The 22,749-nt window shown below is 35.3% G+C and overlaps 1 protein-coding gene across 1 annotated transcript in view; it reads left to right on the top strand.

Moving 5' to 3' along the window:
• Window positions 1-22,749, top strand: part of LOC150098037 (box C/D snoRNA protein 1) — a 97,399-nt gene that overhangs the window by 58,105 nt on the left and 16,545 nt on the right. Inside the window, exons 5-6 of the mRNA XM_090406334.1 lie at window positions 940-1,008; window positions 4,473-4,634. Of these exons, the coding sequence (XP_090262460.1) occupies window positions 940-1,008; window positions 4,473-4,634 (231 nt within the window). The remainder of the gene's footprint in view (window positions 1-939; window positions 1,009-4,472; window positions 4,635-22,749) is intronic.

Here is a 22,749-nt window from a genome sequence, read left to right as displayed (position 1 = left end):
ACAAGCACTTGTATTTAAGTTTAGTATATCTGGACAACGTATATAAGGTACCAAGAGAAAGGCTGTTTGAAAGTTACAAATATGTTGGAAATAGGACATTAGTTCTCATTATATCACTTTACTTAATTGTAATTGAGCAGTTAGAATTTGAAGGTGCAAGAAGATGGTTTAAAGTAAAATCAGGTGTAAGACAAGGTATGGTGTTATCAACCATGAATCATGTAAAAAAAATTAAATCTAATATCAAAAATTGCAGGTATTGCACTTTCACTGTATGTAGATGGTGTTATGATATATTTATAAATAAATCTAGTATGTCTTCAGGATTCCTTAACTAAACTGAATGACTTTTCTTGCAAATTTGTCATGAAATCAGTAATCAAGTTCAAACTGACAATAGGCAGAAATATGGAAAATATCAACTACATTCTGAATGGAAAACCCACAGAAATAAAAATTCAACTATTTGTGCTTTTTTTTTTTTTTTTTTTTCCAAACTGAATATAGAAAGTCAACAGAATGAGTAAAGCTGGTATGGTGGGATGACCATTGCATAAATTCATGTGGAATTAGAGAAATTAGCCAGAACACTAAACTAGTAGTAATAGTAAAAAGATGGTGTTTTAAACCAGTTTTAACTTATAGATCTGAGAATTGAGTTAAAAATTAAAACAGGTGATCAAAGAACTGGATTACTTAGCAACAGAATCATGGTAAAAATGAAGATATTGGAAAGTAATGTACTTGATTGTTGTGTATTCAGAGCTTATTTATGGTAGTATGGTCATTTAAATGTTGGGGTTTGATAGCAAGTAAGAATACAGAGAAAGACCAGGACTTAATCCTTTAATATCTACTTCTTTTTTAATTATTTTTTTAAATTTTTTTAAGCTGTAGTTTTTATTTTTTTTCTGATGGTGGTTTAATTTTATTTTTAAGAGAGAGACTAATATATTGGCGAATAGAATGGCAGTTCCCCATTGCTGGCACCACTTATTCAGATAACAAGTAAGTAATGAAATAATTTTAGCACATCACATTTTTTAAGATTTTTTTTTCTGTTTGTCAAGGAACAAATGTTAACATTCATTTTGATTTGTATCAAACATCATTAAATAAAAATCATAACGTTATAAAGAAACTTTTGTCTTCTCTGTCATTGGCAAAAACTTAGTATAAAGAAAGCACCAATTCTAAATCCATAGTTAGAATTCCATACTGTGAGTAAAAGTGAAGATCTTTTGGAAAGAGGATCCAAAAATGTTTGCTGCTTGTTCTCATATTTGAAATTATATTATTAGTATCTATCAATATTTGAATAACATGATATATGAGTAATATAAAATATATCCAGTCTATCCTTGCCTTTGATTTTGATTCTGTTTTGATTTTATCCTAATTATTGTAGAATATTACCTAAAAAAAAAATAATGACCTACTCTTTTGAATAATTGTCATAGTGGCGATTCCATAGATAGGCAAATTCACATAACATGCACAACCTAGTATATTTTTTAAATTAAGATGAATCAGCTTGCAGCAATTTGTATAACAAGATTTTGAGTAGAAATCAGGGGGTACACATTTAAAATTTTTGAATCATGCACAAAGGGGTCGTGTGGTAGCACTCAATAGGATAAAAGGCAAAGGCTGCACTAAGTGAATTGTGTTTGAAAGAAACTCTTTTCGAGAAAGAAAGTTGCAAACTTGGATGTCTTGCAATGTCTCAAAGACATCATCTAGATGACTTCACGCAGGGAAGAATCATTGGAAAGCTTGAAGTCTGCAGAATTACTGACATTGCCAGACAGTTTGGTATCTCACATAGCATTGTATTCAGGCTCTATGCAGCATTTCAAACCAGTGGCATGTTCAGACATTTACTATGAGGTCACCTTCATTCTACCACATATCATAAAGACAGATTTTTGGTTATAACAGAACAAAGTAATTTGCACCACAGCAGGTCAGCTTGCAAGTTGACTCCATTCAAACACAGGTACAAGGATATCTCAATAAACTGTGGCAAGATATCTACAACCAGAAGGCCTATATACCCAAAAGCCTGTAGTCTGCGTCTATCCATAACTCATCATAGAGAATCATTTTCAGTGGTGTTGTATCTATAAAAGTGGTACTGCTTGCCATCGTGAAAGTTGAAAGGAAGAGAGACGTTAGTGCTAGGGTTATAGTCATAATCTTGTTCGATTGTTCTGTGATGTTGTAGGTGAAGAATTCATTTTTATAGATGACAGTGCTGCACTACATCGTATATTAGCAGTGGAGATGCTTCTGGAGACTGAGGATATTAATCAAATTGAGTTCTCAGCCCACTCCCCAGATCTCAGCCCTATAGAACACATTTGGGTCACAATAGGGAGACACATTGTTGCTCGAAATTCCCTTCTAGAAAACAAGGCCTTATGCTTGCTCTAAAGGAGGAGTGAATCTGAGGAATTATATTGAAAGTTTATTTTTCACTTGGTTAGAGTATAATAAATTAAGTTTAATCCTTTATCCAAGTGTGAGCAAACAAAGTTTGCACCTGAAAGTATCTTCAGGACTGGGGTAAGGTGGTACAATACCAGGGCAACTCCTTGTAAAGGTGGAGCAAGCTACCAACACTCCTATCTCAGTATCTCCTATAATGCAAAACACATCTCCTTGCTTTTATGTCTAACATTATGCATTAAAGGAAGGGCCACTACCCAGACTAGTTTAGACCTTTATTGAGGTCTCTTCAGTGGGAGCCAGACCCAAGTGGAGATACCAGGCAGAAGCATTAGCAGGTCATCTCTACCTATAGGAGTTGCCAAATGGTGTGCCACCCTTTTTTAATAAATTACTCTGGATTTAGAGAAAGATGTTGAAAGTTTATTTTTCACTTGGTTAGAGTATAATAAATTTAGTTTAATCCTTTATCCAAGTGTGAGCAAACAAAGTTTGCGCCTGAAAGTATCTTCAGGACTGGGGTAAGGTGGTACAACAACAGGCGCAAACTTTGTTTGCTCACACTTGGATAAATTAGCAAAAGAAGCCAGAGAACTCAACCAAGAAACTCGCATGATAATTCTTGCTGATGCTAACGCACTAGCAAAAGTTAAACTAATTCCACTGAAATCAATGATACAACATCAAATTCCCGAAATCAATGCTGACAGAAAGACCTCCACAACGATAGCCAGACTGCGAACAGGATATTATAGAGGAATGAAGATCAGTACAGATGATACGAGAACATATAGAAACTGCAACAACTGCCCTAATACTGAACTGATACCCAGTCGCATCTTTACCTGTCCAGCAATTACAGCAGCCTTGCAAGAAATAGATCCTAATCCTGAACAACAGCTCTATACAAACAAAATCATCGACGTAGCAAAAGCACATGGAAACATCTAAGACTCGTTAAAGGACAAGGCAACGACAACAGATGACGAGTGAGCCAGTATGCCTCAAGTACTCCTGAATCACTTGGTGATAAGCATGGTATGATGTGAGAGTTGCATCACAGTTCGGGGTTGGACATATTCCATGCTGAAATGTCTCTCTCTGCATAGTTTTCTGCAAGCACTAGGCATTAATTCCTTAACTATATATTTAGGAAAATTTGCAACATTTTTCCAGAAATGTATTGAATTTAATTTGTAGAAAATTTATAACGCGTTTTTTGTGTAGTATAATTTATTAGAATGCTAGCAATAAATTTGGCTGCATAGTCATCAATTTTTTCATATGTAGGTAAAAATGTAGCTTGTCCTTAGCTTTTGGACGCCAGTGTAGCATTACATCGTATTACAATGTCCAAACTGGAGGAGTAAAGTTTTGGGCACGTGGTGGTTGTCTAAAACAACCATCTTATAGGTCTACAACCCAAATTGAGCCTTGGCCTCAATTTGGGTTGTAGAGCTATAAGATGATGATGATTCTTATTCTCTCATTTCAGTGTTTGGCCTTCATATCAGTAGGACCTTGATATGAAGGCCAAAACATTGGATAATTATTTTGGTTTATATTAAATTGAAGTTGTTACTCTAACATGATAGTTGTCTCCATAATTTTATTATAATGGATTACTAAGGAGCAGTTCCTGGATTAATGGCAAACGGCAATTTTCATCTTTCCAAAGCTAGAAAAGGATTCGAATGATTACCATCCTATCATTATGACCTTTGTAAGATCTTGGAGGAAATGGTCAATTTCCAAGCTTACAGATTATGTATTGCTCAGTATAATGTCCCAATATGCCAGTCTTAATGTTGATTAATTATGAAGTGTTAGGGATGCAAAATATCAAATCTCATTATTAAGTAATAAGGCTTGACTTGCCTGTATATTTCTACTCATTTAAATTTTATATTTTTTTTTTTAGTATTTTATTTATTATAAGATTATGATAGTGTCATAAATCTAGGCTGAAAAGTACTTTTTCTTATGTTGAACTAGCATTTTAAATTTTAAATAAATTACAGGATTTCAGAAAACTCATTGATAAGTTCAGCCTTAGAAAAATACCTGTCTTCAGATGCCTCTACCCCTGAGATTCAACAGAGGCTTATGTTTTATCAGTCAGTAGGCTATGGTGGAATTGAAGTCTTGATGAAGGATGAAGCAAGCTCAGGCCTCCATCCAAAGTAGGATTTCAAATTAATATTTTCATTGTTATTAATATGCAATTCTAAAATTTAGTTTTTATTAATTTTGTATTATCTATTTTTTTTCTTCTGAATATACAAAAGATGGTATATTAGTAGTCTCACTGCATTGCTTGAAGGTAAAGAACTTAAATTGAGGTCTATCCATTATTACTCTTGTTGGTAATCTGCTAAAGAAGAATGACATCTGAGTTTTTCTGGCATGAATATGTGTATTCCTTAACACACTTAGTTTAGAACAAGTGTAGTTGGTCAATCCTCTTCATTATCAAATTCCGGATATGTACCTTCCCAAAGGGTACATATCAGGAAGGGAGAGTGCAGGATATTTATCATTTTTACTGTATCAATCCACCAACATCACTGTCTCGCTCTGGGTCTTTTTCCTTGTAAACCTGACAAATAACATTTGTTTTGTTTATCTTCCCTCTTCCATTCTGTTTAAGTGACCAGTATCACCTGAGATTAGCTCTGCTAATTTCATATTCAGTTTCCAAGCTTGCAGATTATGTAAGCTTGAATATTCCTGAATGCTAATGTGGAGTTCTTTCCTGATATCTTCATTTTAATATGAATTGATGCCATCTGTTCACTCCCCTGATCTTTCGCAGAACTCGTATCTTCAGTCTTTTAACAAATGTTTTATTTCTAACCTAGTGCCCAGATCTATAAGTTTAAATTGGTTTGAACACCGTCTTGTATTGTATACGGTTAATATAGTGTTTTGATTAATTTCTCTCTTATCCATATAAATTTATTCAGCTGACTTCCTACCATATCAGCTTTACTTTTGTTGTCTATTTCCATATTTAAACCAAGTGAAAGTTATAATATAATTTATAATATTATTATATAAGTTTAGGGATATTGCATCTCATATTGTTATTATATAATATAATATAAATGATGTAATTTCTTTATATTCACTCTTTTAAAGACGATCTGAACATGTTTTGTTTTTCACTTGCCACCACTTCGTGAGAGACTGATAACTGAGAAAATGTGTTTTCTCAGCTACTTGCATATAAAAGCTAATAATTCTGTATCAGTTGGCTTAGTATCCCTAAATGTAATGTCCATTAAGCCAACTGATGCAAAGTTGAGATCTCACTAGCAGAAGCTAGACCCAGAAGTGATACTAAGTTTAAAGTAATGCAGAAGTCATATTTCCATATACAAGTAGTTAAAAGTTGTCACACCTTGTTACTAAAATACTCTGGGTTAGAGATAGATTTTGAAAGTTTTTTCACTTGATTATACTATAAATGCACTTGAATAAAGAATGGAAACTCTTTATTCAAAACCAAAAATATAATTTCTTGGCATCTTTAATTTATAGTATAACCAAGTGAAAAAAGCTTTCAACATTTATTTCTAATCCAGAGTATTTTAGCAATAAGGTGTGACACCTTTCGTATATGGAAATATGACATGCATTACTTCAACCTTGGTATCACTTCGGGCCTGATTTACATACCAAATTTATTACAACAGTTATTCAATTTAATCAGCTTAGTAAAGAACTAAGATTAACATCACTAATGTTGATATGAGATTTAATACTGCTTTCTTTCATAATGTGATCTATATACATAATAACAATGGAGATAATGTGCACCATTCTCAGTCACATGATTTAATGTCAAACCATCTCTCTGTACCTCCTTCAATTCTAGCTGTTGATTTACATCTTAAGTAGAGGCTACGTGTTGCTCGATATAATGTCCCATTTACACCATATAACTGTAACGTTTTGAAGAGCTTTCCTCTTGGCATATTGTCATGTGCTTTTTCCATATCTCATCATCATCAAATTCCTGCCATGTACCCTCAAGGGGTGTACAGGATATGATAGTACTACATGAAAAAATTACATCATTACTAACTTCCTATCTACAATTTTCCTTCAAATCGGTCTGTTACTTGTCAAGACTCCAACATTATCAGATCTTATATTTCTATCGTCTAAGGCACTTTGTACTGTATCAATCCACCTATATCTTGGTCTTCCTCGGGGTCGTTTTCTTGCCAACCTGGCAGAAAACACTTGTTTTGCTAATCTTTTCTCTCCCATTCTATTTAAGTGACCATACCATCTGAGATTAGCTCTGCTAACACATTCCTGGATGCTGACAATGTCAAGTTCTTTCCTAATATTCCTCGTTTTTAATATGATATTGCCATTGATGTCATCTGTTCACACCTCTAATCTTTCTCAGGACTCTCATATCTGCGGTCTCTAGTCTTTGGTCAAGTGTTTTTCTTCTGACCCAGCTCTCAGATCCATAAGTTAAAACTGGTTTGAACACTGTCTTGTATACAGCTAATTTAGTGTTCTGACTAATTTATCTCTTATTCCATATGAATTTATTCAATTGACTTCCCACCATACCAGCTTTGCTGATTCTGTTGTCTATTTCTATATTTAATTTACCATCTTCAGTAAAAATCGTGCCTAAGTAGCTGAAATGTTTTACTTGTTCCACAGGTCCTCCATTCACAACACAGTTGACATTTTCAATGATTCTACCTATTTTCATTGTCTTTATCTTTTTATTGCTGACCTTCATACCATATCTATTACAACAGCTATTCAATTTAGTCAGAGAATCTTGCAGACTTGTAGTGGATTTATTTAGAAGTATAACATCATCCGCATAAAGCAAAGAGCTGACATTAACATCTCCAATTTTGATATCATGTTTAATACCACATTCCTTCATAATGTGATCCATATAAATAATGAATAACAGAGGGGATAATGTACATACTTGTCTCACACCAGATTTAACATTCCATATCTATGAACCTTAAATACAAATCCTTGTTATATTCCCGAGATTTTTCAGCTATTTATCTTAAAGTGAAAATCTTATTCCGATAATCTCTATTTGACCTGAATCCAGCCCTGTTCTTAACCGTGCTTCCTTTCCATAATTTCTTTAATTGTTTCTCAAGTTATTTGCATTAATCTTATCAAGAACACAGAGTGAGGATATACTTCTATAATTCTTGCATTCTGTTTTTTTTTTAAATGGGTAGTTTGAGAGCTCTACTCCAGTCATCTGTATTTTGATTCTCTGATCAGGCCTTCTGAATTGCACAGTGAAGTAATTATCCCAAACATCTAGAATATCCTTTTTTTTTTATCACTGATTTACAGTATTTACAGTATTCTTTTTACAGTACAGCTTTTACAGTATTCTTTCCTCCATTTCTAAGCTTTTTCAATAGCCTCCAGAATAGTTTGACACATTCCTGATATTTATTTTCTATGTTCTTACCAGTTACATAACTTTTGTTTAGCCAGTTTACACAGTGCTTCACTTTTTTTATATTTTTCTCTCTATTCTCTAACAGCACAAGTTAGCTAACTTGCCAGGAACTTTCACTATGCTTGCATTTTTCCTTAACTTACTCTTTGGCTGCATCAGTCAATGTTTTCTTTAGGATTGACCACTGAATCTTCAAGATTTTGGTTCTTGTTTTCAAACTTTCATTTTTTCTTGAATGATATTTGTGTATTTGAGTCCACCGTTCATTTCTGAAAGCTGTTCAACTTTTATTCATTTTAAAACTTTCTTACATACTTTTCTTTTGAATATGAAATTCAGTTTTATGCTGCTCAAAACTAAATAGTGGTCAGTTCCTATTCCAAATCCTCTGTATACTCGTGCATCTTGAACTGGTGGGAAAACATCGCTATCAACTATAACATAGTCAATGCAACTTCTGATTTCTTGCATCCTTCTCTCCATGTGAATTTGTGCACATTTTTATGTTGGAACATGGTGTTAATAATAACTAGTCCATATCATCAACAGAAATCCTGCATGCATTTACCATTATTATTATTATTAGTTTTGATATTTCCGCAAATTTTCTCAAAACATTCTATATATTTGGTAATCATTTCATAGTCTGCTGTTTAGATCTTCAACAAGGACAAGCTTTTCCTTTTTCATTGTGTCATGTGCCTTCTCTAATAACTTAAAAAATTTCAACTTCTTCCTTAGTAGAACCTTTTGTGTTACCACAGGCACAAATAAATCTCATTATCCAACTCCCTATTCTAATATGTACCCACATCACTACTTGATATTGCATGACATTCAAGATTATTCTCATATTTAGTGTTGAATACTATAATTCCTTCTCCTTTTCCTTGATTGTTATTGTCTGAATATAGCATTTTGTATGTTACTTGGAAAGATCTTACCTGTTTGTCTTCTTTGTTTGTCAGGCCTATTATGTCGACCTGATACTTATTCAGTTCATCTGCTAGTTCATTCCTTTTTATTCCATTGATGCTTCTTACATTGATAGTACCAATCTTGAATTCTGCTGATGTTAAGATGGAGTGTGTTTTGGAATTTGTTTCAGTTGCTGACTATGCACTGTTCACCCTCACCCTCTGACAAAAACAAGAGGGAAGGGCCTTGTTTATCCAGGTGACAGCAGGCATGAAATTCTGTCACGTTGACCATCATCTTACATTGTGGTTTTAAGCCAGTAAGAATAAAATTTGGTTGGCTAAATCTCAAATTGGCAGCCTATCCTTGTTCATTCAGTATCGTATAAGGTGCACTACTAGAAGTTGAGGATTGGACATTAAGTCAGAAGCTCTGGTTGGTCTCTGCATTCCTTAAAAGGTTATATGGAGGTCTCCTTCAGAATATTCTGAAGAGGTCCTTCCCAGAACAAACATTATGATAGAATGAATTCCAGTAGATGATTTATCACTCTTCATGGAATACATACGGATTCTGTTCTTTCGCAAATTTTTTTTTCACCAGTTTCACTACTATGATGAATAATAGTAGTTTGCACCCTTAAGCCTGATTTGATATCAAACTATTCTGCTGTACCACCTTCAGTTCTAACTGCCAGCATACAACTTTGGTATAGGATATTATATATATAAATTATTTTAAATGACTGATACCGAGAGATAAAGAGATGACATGGTTTATTTAAAAAGATACTGTTAGCTTACTAGTTTCGTTGAATAGATCAACTTCTTCAGGTATCACAATCAAAGAAATATACAAAAAATAACAGAGACTTAAAAATTGCATTAACAGTACTAGTCCAAAAAAACAGTAATGCGAGCTTGAGTTCCAAATAAAAGTTGACTACGTGCTGTCACGAGTGTGCCAATATTGAACAGAGGCAATGTGTGTCAGAAAGATTGAAACTTAGGAAGTTATTAATATGGGAAGAATCTAACGCAATTTCTCTAGACTCAACAATCTTTCTTTCAAGTTCATCATAACACACATGGATGTTAGAAGTCTGTGTCCAGTCCACAATGTGTTGGCGGCCTTCATCTGAGTTAACGGAGAAAAGAACGTAGCTAGAGAGAGCGCTGGCTCTAGTCCTGTTGCAGGAAATATCTCTACGGTGTTCTTCCAAACATAGGATGGATTTAGCAGTTTGGCCGTAGTATGGCTTTCCACAACCACATAACATCTTGTAGACTCCCAAAACTTCGCTCCATACTTAGTAAACCTAAAGAGAAACATCTTCCAACTCAGTTTCCAGGAGTCTACAAGATGTTATGTGGTTGTGGAAAGCCATACTACGGCCAAACTGCTAAATCCATTCTTTTATGTTTGGAAGAACACCGTAGAGATATTTCCTGCAACAGGACTAGAGCCAGCTCTCTCTCTAGCTACCTTCTTTTCTCCGTTAACTCAGATGAAGGCCGTCATCACATTGTGGACTGGACACAAACTTCTAATATCCATGTGTGTATGATGAACTTGAAAGAAAGATTGTCGAGTCCAGAGAAATTGTGTTAGATTCTTCCCATATCAATAACTCCATAAGTTTCAATCTTTCTGACACACACACACATTGCCTCTGTTCAATACTGGCGCACTCGTGACAGCATGTAGTCAACTTTTATTTGAAACTCAAGCTCGCATTACTGTGTTTTTTTTTTTTTTTTTTGGACTAGCACTGTTAATGCAATTTTTAAGTCTGTTATTTTTTGTATATTTCTTTGATTGTTGATACCTGAAGAAGTTGATCCATTCAACGAAACTAGTAAACTTATTAGTATCTTTTTAAATAAACCATGTCATCTCTCGGTATCAGTCATTTAAAATAATTTATAATATTTTCTACCGAATAAAAATGAATAATCACAATAAATATATATATATATATATACAGGGTGTTCGGGATAAATTTGACATATTTATAATTAATTATATTTTTCCGTAAGTTACATGTATTAACACACACTTCTCTTCATTTAAAAGTTTGGACCCTTCTTCATTCATATACAAGATGTCAGAAAGGATGGATAGCTGGAACCCACCTGAATCATGGAAGAGAATAACTTGTATCATGATGATTCGTGCCCGCCATCAAAATAAGGATATTACGACTGCTGCCCAATGCTCCCTGAATACAGTAAAAACAATCAGGCATGAACTAGAGACTTGCAATGGTGACTACGAGGATGTAGCAAGAAGAAAGATCCCTAGCAGACGATCTGATCGCGTTCGTACAGCAGAATTCCTCGCAAATCTGCAGGAACAGGTGTTGAAGAACCCTGGCATTGGAATTCGGGCTTTGTTCGTGGAGTTGCTAACTGTAGTCAAGCCCTGGATAACAAGGGTAGCCAATGGTAGGCCGTATGTATGGCAGCAGGATTCGGCCCCTTGCCACACCTCTGGGAAAAGTCAAAAATGGTTGTCTGAAAATTTCTACGACTTCACCAGTCCAAATGTTTGGCCTCCAAACTCCCCAGACCTTAACCCCATGGATTATTTTGTATGGGGCGCAGTTGAAAAAGACACCAATCGCACTTCCAGTAATACAAAAGCCCAGTTAATGGATAAAATTAAAACAGTTTTTGCGGCCCTTCCCAGGGAGACTGTAGCATCAGCTTGTTCGAGGTTCCGAAGCAGAATTGAAGCTGTGATCGATGCTAATGGTGGTTATTTTGAGTAAATCTTGTTGATAGTATTGTAATTAACTCTGCCTGTAATGTTTTTTTGTCAATTCATTAAATTTAATAGATACAAAGAAGATTTTCTTTTTCCTTACGAAACTGTCAAATTTATCCCGAACACCCTGTATATATATATATATATATATATATATATATATATATATATATATATATATATATATATATATATATATATATAGAAAGTTTTTTACCTTGGGTATAATATATGTTAAAGATACCAAGTGATTTTAAATATAAACCTGGTTTTTTACTCCATTTCCCAAGTAAGCAAACAGACAAGTCAGTCAAGTTTGCGCCTGCATGTAGTGCAAGACCAAGGCAACTTGTGGGAAAGGTAGAATAAGCTCTGATCACTATTCTTAATATTTTACCCTTAATGCAAAGCACATCTCCTGGAGGAGATGTATGATGCTATGTATTAAAGGCAAGGGGGCCATATATAGCATCATACATCTCCTCCAGGAGATGTGCTTTGCATTAAGGGTAAAATATTAAGAATAGTGATCAGAGCTTATTCTACCTTTACCATGAGTTGCCTTGGTCTTGCACTACATGCAGGGTCAGCTAGACTTGCAACACTTGCAGGCACAAACTTGCCTAACTTGTCTGTTTGCTTACTTGGGAAATGGAATAAAAACCAGGTTTATATTTAAAATAACTTGGTATCTTTAACACACACACACACACACACACACACACACACACACACACACATGCATTCATATTCAGGCAGAAAACAGTGATCAGGAAAAGAAAGTAGCTTTATCCTGAATGGCAGTCAGTTTCAAGTAATAACATCAGTAAACAAACATCAAAATGGTAAAATGGATAATAATTTATTTGTGACTTTCTTTTAGTGTTGCATGATGATCAGCATTCATTTTAGAAATTATGGACTTTACAACTGTGTTTTTAATAATTATTTTAATTTCCCGACGTTTCGACCTTCATATTAAGGTCATCATCTGGAGTATATACAAATATACAAGGACAAGCTAAGTTACATTTCACACAGTATGCTAAAGAGACAATGATTTGATCAACAGCTAGTCTACTGGCATGACCTCTAGTGAAAATATAATATTAAAAAAAAAAAACATAAAATTAATTATTTAGAAACTACATCGAAGCTAAATTCTATTTAAGATAACATTCTTTCATATAGATAGTTTTCTTACAGTAACAATGATGTCCTAGTTTAACATTACAATTGTTATATTAGATTTAAGATTCTGGATTATTAACTCTGGGAGAAAGGTTCCGTGGGTAGAATATGTGCCTTCCATATGCTTGGGATTTTCAGACCATCATTATTGTTCAAATTAGGGTGATTGATAAGAATCTCACAGGCTTACTTAAATTTACGTTCATACCATGTTTTGGTATGATGTAAACAACTGGTGCTTTTTCAGTCAATTCTATGTAAAGTGTTCAGGGAATGATCAAAAAGGCCAACTTCACAATAGTCATCATCATCATCATCATCAAATTCCTGCCATGTACCCTCAAGGGGTGTACAGGATATGACAGTACTACATGAAAAAATTACATCATTACTAACTTCCTATCTACAATTTTCCTCCAAATCAGTCTGTTACTTGTCAAGACTCCAACATTATCTGATCTTATATTTCTATCGTCTAAGGCACTTTGTACCGTATCAATCCACCTATATCTTGGTCTTCCTCTGGGTCGTTTTCCTGCCAACCTGGCAGAAAACACTTGTTTTGCTAATCTTTCCTCTCCCATTCTATTTAAGTGACCATACCATCTGAGATTAGCTCTGCTAACGCATTCCTGGATGCTGACAATGTCAAGTTCTTTCCTAATATCCTCATTTTTAATATGATATTGCCATTGATGCCATCTGTTCACGCCTCTAATCTTTCTCAGGACTCTCATATCTGCGGTCTCTTGTCTTTGGTCAAGTGTTTTACTTCTGACCCAGCTCTCAGATCCATAAGTTAAAATTGGTTTGAACACAGTCTTGTATACAGCTAATTTAGTGTTCCGACTAATTTCTTTCTTATTCCATATGAATTTATTCAATCGACTTCCCACGATACCAGCTTTGCTGATTCTGTTGTCTATTTCTATATTTAGTTTACCATCTTCAGTAAAAATTGTGCCTAAGTAGCTGAAATGTTTTACTTGTTCCACAGGTTCTCCATTCACAACACAGTTGACATTTTCAATGATTCTGCCTATTTTCATTGTCTTTGTCTTTTTATTGCTGACCTTCATACCATATCTATTACAACAGCTATTCAATTTAGTGAGAATCTTGCAGACTTGTAGCAGATTTATTTAGAAGTATAACATCATCCGCATAAAGCAAAGAGCTGACATTAACATCTCCAATTTTGATATCAGGTTTAATACCACATTCCTTCATAATGTGATCCATATAGATAATGAATAACAGAGGGGATAATGTACATCCTTGTCTCACACCAGATTTAACATTAAACCATCTTCCTGTACTTCCTTCAATTCTAACTGCTGACTCACAACTCAAATAAAGACTAAGTATTGCTTGATATAATGCCCCATTGACACCATATAACTGCAGCGTATTGAATAGCTTCTCTCTTGGCACCTTGTCATATGCCTTTTCCAAATCGACAAAACTTAAATACAGATCTTTGTTATATTCCCATGCTTTCTCGACTATTTGTCGTAAAGTGAAGATCTGATCCTGACAGCCTCTATTTGGCCTGAATCCAGCTTGTTCTTCACCAAGCTTTCTTCCACAATTCTTCTCAACCGTTTCTCAAGTATACTTGCATAGATCTTGCCAGGAACACTCAGTAGGGAAATACCTCTGTAATTCTCACATTCAGTTTTATTTCCCATTTTATATATGGGTACTATCAGAGCTCTACTCCAATCATCGGGAATTCGTCCCTCTTTCCAGGCTTTCTGAACTATGCAGTGCAGCCACTGTAAGACTCTTATACCACCATACTTCAGCATTTCTGGTCGAATATCATCTACTCCTGCTGCCTTTCCACATTTCAAGCCTTTGATGGCTTTTTCTACTTCAAGTATGGATATGTATTCCTGACTGCATGCCTGGTCAGTGTTTTTTATCACTGTGCTGTCATCACTGCTTGTTTCATTTAGCAGTTTTTCAAAGTAATTACTCCATACTTCAAGGATATCTTTTTCTCCTGTTTTCATTTCACCTTTATCATCTCTAATTCCTTTTACAGCACTCTTTCCTCCATTCCTAAGCTTCTTCAACAACCTCCAGAATATTTTGCCACTTTCTTGATATTTATTTTCTATATTCTTGCCAAAGTCCTCCCATGACTTTTGTTTAGCTAGTTTTACACACTGTTTAGCTTTCTTACATTTGTCTCTGTATTCTGTAAGAGTAAAAGCTGACTTATTTGCCAGGAACTTTTGATATGCTTTCTTCTTTTCCTTCACTGCCTCTTGAACTTCTTGTGTCCACCAGGGAGTTCTGATTTTTTTATCTTTGCACACAACCTCACCACATGCCTCTCTGGCAGAATCAATCAATGTTTCCTTCAGAGTTTGCCACTGAATCTCCAAGGTTTGATTCCTGTTCTCAAACTCTTTCATTTTCTTTTCAATAATATTTCTGTATTTTAGTCTACAGTTTACATCTGAGAGCTGCTCAACTTTTATTCGCTTTAAAACTTTCTTACATGTTATTCTTTTCAATATGAAATTCAATTTTATCCTGCTGAAGACTAAATAGTGATCACTTCCAATTTCAAATCCTCTGTACACTCTGGTGCCCTGCACCAGGGAGAAAACATCACTATCAACAATAACATAGTCAATGAGACCTTTCTTATTCCTAGCCTCTTCTCTCCATGTGAATTTGTGCACATTTTTATGTTGGAACATGGTGTTAGTAATAACCAGTCCATGTCCTGAGCAGAAATCCAACAGATATTTGCCATTATTATTAGCTTTGCTCTTTTCTCCAAATTTTCCCAAAATATTTTTGTATGTCTCACAATCATTTCCTACTCTACTATTTAGATCCCCAACAAGGACCAACTTTTCCTTTTTCATTGTGTCAGTTGCTTTTTCTAAAGCCTCAAAAAATTCCTCCACTTCTACCTTAGTAGAACCTTCTGTGGGACCATAGGCACAAATAAGTCTCATTGTCCAGTTCCCCATTCTCATATTTGCCCACATTACTCTACTTGAGACTGACTGCCATTCAAGAAGATTAGCCTCGTATTTTGTGTTGAATACTATGGCTACTCCTTCTTTTCCTTGATTGTTATTGCCTGAACATAACATTTTGTATTTATTGCTCAGAAAGATCTCACCAGTTTTGGTCTTTTTTGTTTCAGTCACCCCTATTATGTCGATCTGGTACTTATCTAATTCCTCAGCTAGCTCCATTTCTTTGCCATTCAGGCTTCTTACGTTGATAGTACCGATCTTTAACTCTGGTGATGTTGAGTTGGGATTTGTTTTCAGATTTGTTCCAGTAGCTGACTTTTCGCTGTTCGCCCTGGTTCCCTGGCGAAAACAACGGGGGCCTTATTTAACCGGGCAACGCCCCAGCCGGCATGAAATTTTGTCATGTTGTACCATCATTTTTTATTTTGGTTTAACCAATAAGAATACAATTTGGTTGGCTAAATCCCAAATTGCCAGCCCATCCTCGTTCGTTCAGTATCAAAGTAGATACCCAACAGGGTGCACCACGAGAAGGTGAGGATTGGACATTAGGTCAGAATCCCTGGTCGGTTCTCCGCATTCCTTTAAAGGCTATGTGGAGGTCTCCTCTCAGTTATACAGCTTTGACCCTTAAGCACCCCTTCACAATAGTTATATTTAATGTGTCGTTTGTTCTTTTTGTCTGATAGGAATTGTGCATCCTGTTTCTCCTATATATTGTAGATTACAGGTGCAATAAATATGGTATACTCCAGGGTGGGCCAGCAGAGGGAGTGAGTCTTTGTTTGAGTTGAGTAAGCTTTTTTAATTTTGTGGGAGGTTTAAAGGTGGCCTTGAGGTTGTATTTTTGTAGTATTCTGTTTATATTATCTGATGTTTAAGGTAAGGAATAGAGTTTTATTGTAGTCTGGTTTATCTTTGTTTTTTATTGAGGTCTTATAGAGAATTTTGTTAGTGTTTTGGCTGTAACCATTTTTTAGGAAGGTATTGGTAATAACTTTAAATCCGTCTTTAAGCTCTTGTTCGTTGGAGCAGATTTTCAAAGCCCTGTTTTTTAGAGTATTAATGATACCCAGTTTTTGTGTTTGGTGGTGGTAGGAGTTTATGTATATATATATATTGGCCCGTATGTGTCGGTTTCCAGGTAAACAGTGAAGGAAACACTGCAAGAAGGAAGACATGTGACATGTTTATCTAGAAACGGAGGTGTGTTCTACTTTTCAGTTCACACTTGCTTAGTTCACAATTGATGACCATAATATGAAAGTCGAAATGTCGGGAAATTAAAATAGTTATTTATGACACGGTTGTAAAGTCCATAATTTCAAAAATTAATGCTGATCACCGTGCAACATTATAAAAGAAAGGCACAAATACATCATTATCCAGTTTACCATTTTGATGTTTGTTTGCTGATGTTATTACTTGAAATTGACTGCCATTCAGGATACAGCTACTTCCTTTTCCTGATCACTGTTTTTGTTTTTTCTTCAGTACAACCGATTTTATCAATGTGGTACTTTCTAATTCTTCTGTTACTTCCATTACTTTTCTGTTGATACCATCTTCAGTTTGATGCCTGTCTTGAATGCTGCTGATAATGCACCTTTTAACAGGAAATATGATCAAGTTAATACACATTCTGTAATTACATCAAATTTACTTCAAAAGTAAATAAGTCTTTCATTTTAAAAAATTAAAAACATATTGTCCTGTGTTCTTGATCTTTCATGAGTGTGTGTCTGCATGTGCAAGGTTTCACATACGTAATAATGAAAACTTTTGCAGTGGTTATTAAATAATACCAGTTATTTATTCGGGGTGCTTAAGGGTCAAAGCTGTATAACTGAGAGGAGACCTCCACATAGCCTTTAAAGGAATGCAGAGAACCGACCAGGGCTTCTGACCTAATGTCCAATCCTCACCTTCTCGTGGTGCACCCTGTTGGGTATCTACTTTGATACTGAACGAACGAGGATGGGCTGGCAATTTGGGATTTAGCCGACCAAATTGTATTCTTGGTTAAACCAAAATAAAAAATGATGGTACAACATGACAAAATTTCATGCCGGCTGGGGCGTCGCCCGGTTAAACAAGGCCCCCGTTGTTTTCGCCAGAGAACCAGGGCGAACAGCGAAAAGTCAGCTACTGGAACAAATCTGAAAACAAACCCCAACTCAACATCACCAGAGTTAAAGATCGGTACTATCAACGTAAGAAGCCTGAATGGCAAAGAAATGGAGCTAGCTGAGGAATTAGATAAGTACCAGATCGACATAATAGGGGTGACTGAAACAAAAAAGACCAAAACTGGTGAGATCTTTCTGAGCAATAAATACAAAATGTTATATTCAGGCAATGACAATCAAGGAAAAGGAGTAGCCATAGTATTCAACACAAAATACGAGGCTAATCTTCTTGAATGGCAGTCAGTCTCAAGTAGAGTAATGTGGGCAAATATGAGAATGGGGAACTGGACAATGAGACTTATTTGTGCCTATGGTCCCACAGAAGGTTCTACTAAGGTAGAAGTGGAGGAATTTTTTGAGGCTTTAGAAAAAGCAACTGACACAATGAAAAAGGAAAAGTTGGTCCTTGTTGGGGATCTAAATAGTAGAGTAGGAAATGATTGTGAGACATACAAAAATATTTTGGGAAAATTTGGAGAAAAGAGCAAAGCTAATAATAATGGCAAATATCTGTTGGATTTCCGCTCAGGACATGGAATGGTTATTACTAACACCATGTTCCAACATAAAAATGTGCACAAATTCACATGGAGAGAAGAGGCAAGGAATAAGAAAAGTCTCATTGACTATGTTATTGTTGATAGTGATGTTTTCTCCCTGGTGCAGGACACCAGAGTGTACGGATTATTTGAAATTAGAAGCGATCACTATTTAGTCTTGAGCAGGATAAAATTGAATTTCATATTGAAAAGAATAACATGTAAGAAAGTTTTAAAGCGAATAAAAGTTGAGCAGCTCTCAGATGTGAACTGTAGACTAAAATACAGAAAGATTATTGAAAAGAAAATGAAAGAGTTGGAGAACAGGAATCAAACCTTGGAGATTCAGTGGCAAACTCTGAAGAAAACATTGATTGATTCTGCCAGAGAGGCATGTGGTGAGGTTGTCTGCAAGGATAAAAAAATCAGAACTCTCTGGTGGACACAGGAAGTTAAAGAGGCAGTGAAGGAAAAGAAGAAAGCATATCAAAAGTTCCTCGCAAATAAGTCAACTTTTACTCTTACAGAATACAGAGACAAATGTAAGAAAGCTAAACAGTGTGTAAAACTAGCTAAACAAAAGTCATGGGAAGACTTTGGCAAGAAAATAGAAAATAAATATCAAGAAGGTGGCAAAATATTCTGGAGGTTGTTGAAGAAGCTTAGGAATGGAGGAAAGAGTGCTGTAAAAGGAATTAGAGATGATAAAGGTGACATGGAAACAGGAGAAAAAGATATCCTTGAAGTATGGAGTAATTACTTTGAAAAACTGCTAAATGAAACAAGCAGTGATGACAGCACAGTGATAAAAAAAAAAAACACTGACCAGGCATGCAGTCAGGAATACATATCCATACTTGAAGTAGAAAAAGCCATCAAAGGCTTGAAATGTGGAAAGGCAGCAAGAGTAGATGATATTCGACCAGAAATGCTGAAGTATGGTGGTATAAGAGTCTTACAGTGGCTGCACTGCATAGTTCAGAAAGCCTGGACAGAGGGACGAATTCCCGATGATTGGAGTAGAGCTCTCATAGTACCCATATATAAAAAGGGAAATAAAACTGAATGTGAGAATTACAGAGGTATTTCCCTACTGAGTGTTCCTGGCAAGAAATATGCAAGTATACTTGAGAAACGGTTGAGAAGAATTGTGGAAGAAAAGCTTGGTGAAGAACAAGCTGGATTCAGGCCAAATAGAGGCTGTCAGGATCAGATCTTCACTTTACGACAAATAGTCGAGAAATCATGGGAATATAACAAAGATCTGTATTTAAGTTTTGTCGATTTGGAAAAGGCATATGACAAGGTGGCAAGAGAGAAGCTATTCAATACGCTGCAGTTATATGGTGTTAATGGGGCATTATATCAAGCAATACTTAGTCTTTATTTGAGTTGTAAGTCAGCAGTTAGAATTGAAGGAAGTATAGGAAGATGGTTTAATGTTAAATCTGGTGTGAGACAAGGATGTACATTATCCCCTCTGTTATTCATTATCTATATGGATCACATTATGAAGGAATGTGGTATTAAACCTGATATCAAAATTGGAGATGTTAATGTCAGCTCCTTGCTTTATGCGGATGATGTTATACTTCTAAATAAATCTGCTCCAAGTCTGCAAGATTCTCCGACTAAATTGAATAGCTGTTGTAATAGATATGGTATGAAGGTCAGCAATAAAAAGACAAAGTCAATGAAAATAGGCAGAATCATTGAAAATGTCAACTGTGTTGTGAATGGAGAAACTGTGGAACAAGTAAAACATTTCAGCTACTTAGGGACGATTTTTACTGAAGATGGTAAATTAAATATAGAAATAGACAACAGAATCAGCAAAGCTGGTATGGTGGGAAGTCAATTGAATAAATTCATATGGAATAAGAAAGAAATTAGTCGGAACACTAAATTAGCTGTATACAAGACAGTGTTCAAACCAGTTTTAACTTATGGATCTGAGAGCTGGGTCAGAAGTAAAACACTTGACCAAAGACTAGATACCGCAGATATGAGAGTCCTGAGAAAGATTATAGGCGTGAACAGATGGCATCATTGGCAATATCATATTAAAAATGAGGATATTAGGAAAGAACTTGACATTGTCAGCATCCAGGAATGCGTTAGCAGAGCTAATCTCAGGTGGTATGGTCACTTAAATAGAATGGGAGAGGGAAGATTAGCAAAACAAGTGTTCTCTGCCAGGTTGGCAGGAAAACGACCCAGAGGAAGACCAAGATATAGGTGGATTGATACGGTACAAAGTGCCTTAGACGATAGAAATATAAGATCTGATAATGTTGGAGTCTTGACAAGTAACAGACTGATTTGGAGGAAAATTGTAGATAGGAAGTTAGTAATGATGTAATTTTTTCATGTAGTACTCTCATATCCTGTACACCCCTTGAGGGTACATGGCAGGAATTTGATGATAATGATGAGTTATTTATTCAACTATTTTAGTTGTACTTTTCTTTGAGATATATGAAAATTCCATCATCAGAAGAATGTAATATATCATATTTAGTAATGTAAGCAGGATATGGGTTAGATAACCTGGAAACCTTCTGGAGAAAAAAATGGTACAGTTGATTGACTCTATACTGGATCAGACTTGTAGGGATCACAAGAGTAACTTATTATAATGGATAGTTTACTATTGTGAATTTCTTTTAGTGTAGCTTTCTGCCTTATGGGCTTGAGTTGGACTTTCAAGTATTTTATTATGAGATCTCAAGAAAGGCCATAGATTACCCACACCAGCTGTCATACCTTCTTTTAAACTCATTCACATTGGATGCACTCACTACAGTAGGCAGTCTGTTCCACTCACTACTGCTTGCTTTGTGAGAAAAATATACCTCTTTGCCCTTTTCTTAACTTCACACAAACGTAACTTGCATGGATGTCCCCTTATCCTCTCTCCACTTTCTATATAATGAAAATTTCTATCCTTCACTAACCTATAACACTGTCAGAAATTTATAGACCTCTTCCAAATAGTCCCTCTTTCTTAAATTTACCACTGTCTGCAGTTTACATACTTTCAGTATGTTTGCATAATCTACATTGTATAATCCAGATATAATCTTTGTTACTCTTCTTTTCAGATTTTCCACAGCTTCTTTATCTCCTCCAAACCCAGGAGACCATATCTGCATACACCGGTCCAGGTGCAATCGCATCAAGTCCTTGTAAAGAGGCAAAATGACTTCTATACCCTTATATGTCAGTGTTCATTTAAACATTTTAATTATCCTGAGTTGTATTTGCAATTTTTGCAATGTGACCTTTAAACTTCAATTTCATATCAGCTGTAGTTCAAAGATCCCTAGCTTCAGCAGTTTCATGTAACATAAGATCACACCAAAGTGCATAACTTTACACTTACTAACTTATTGATTTGACAGCCATTACCATTTGTTCTTCCATCTTATTCAAATCATTCTGTAAGTGCTGTATATCAGTAGCATCCCTTATTGGCCTATCTGTCTTTGCATCATCAGTGAACATTGGAACATCCCCAGTCATGTACTTTTCAGTATCATTAATGTATAGATTGAATAACAGTGGTCCAGACTGATCCCCAGGGTACACTACTACTCTTCACCTTAAATCTGATACATTTGCACTCCCCAAAGTAAGTTTATAGCAGTGTTTAGTATAGTGAGTTGACTGTACTTTGAAGCAACTTTGGGATATTCAGTAAGCAGGGTGGTGGTGGTAATGATGGTCTTATAATCAATGATGAAATTCATCTACCACTTAGCTGCTAACCATACCATAGTGAGATTCATACCCACAGCCTTTATGTTGAAAAGCAGTGACACTGTTCACTCTGCCAACTGGATGCTATATTGAGAAGGAAATCATTGTTGCATATGCAACTCATAGATTTTTGATTGTCACTTAGTTAAGAACATTGTGGATATTCAAACAATCCCTATGCATCTTGGTATTCATTTGATGCAGTGTATATGGCTAAAGGAGCATTTAATAATTTGAAGCTAGAAGTGATATTTAGACAGAGGTAAGTAAAAGCTCTGCAGATAGAAAAATATTTCTATCTCCTGATAAACTACAGTGTAAAAGTAAATCTTTTCTAATACGTTAGGGCTAGCGGACTATATTGGTTTCTTGTGATTAGGATATGTCTTGACAACGTCCTAGCTAAAATGTCTCACATAATCTATGCTTTTACACAGTTGGTT

This window comes from Typopeltis vanoorti, chromosome 16, assembly GCF_054136105.1.
Source record: "Typopeltis vanoorti isolate ZY-2024b chromosome 16, IOZ_Tvanoo_1.0, whole genome shotgun sequence".
Taxonomy (NCBI): domain Eukaryota; kingdom Metazoa; phylum Arthropoda; class Arachnida; order Uropygi; family Thelyphonidae; genus Typopeltis; species Typopeltis vanoorti.
This window is presented reverse-complemented; position numbering and strand designations above follow the sequence as displayed.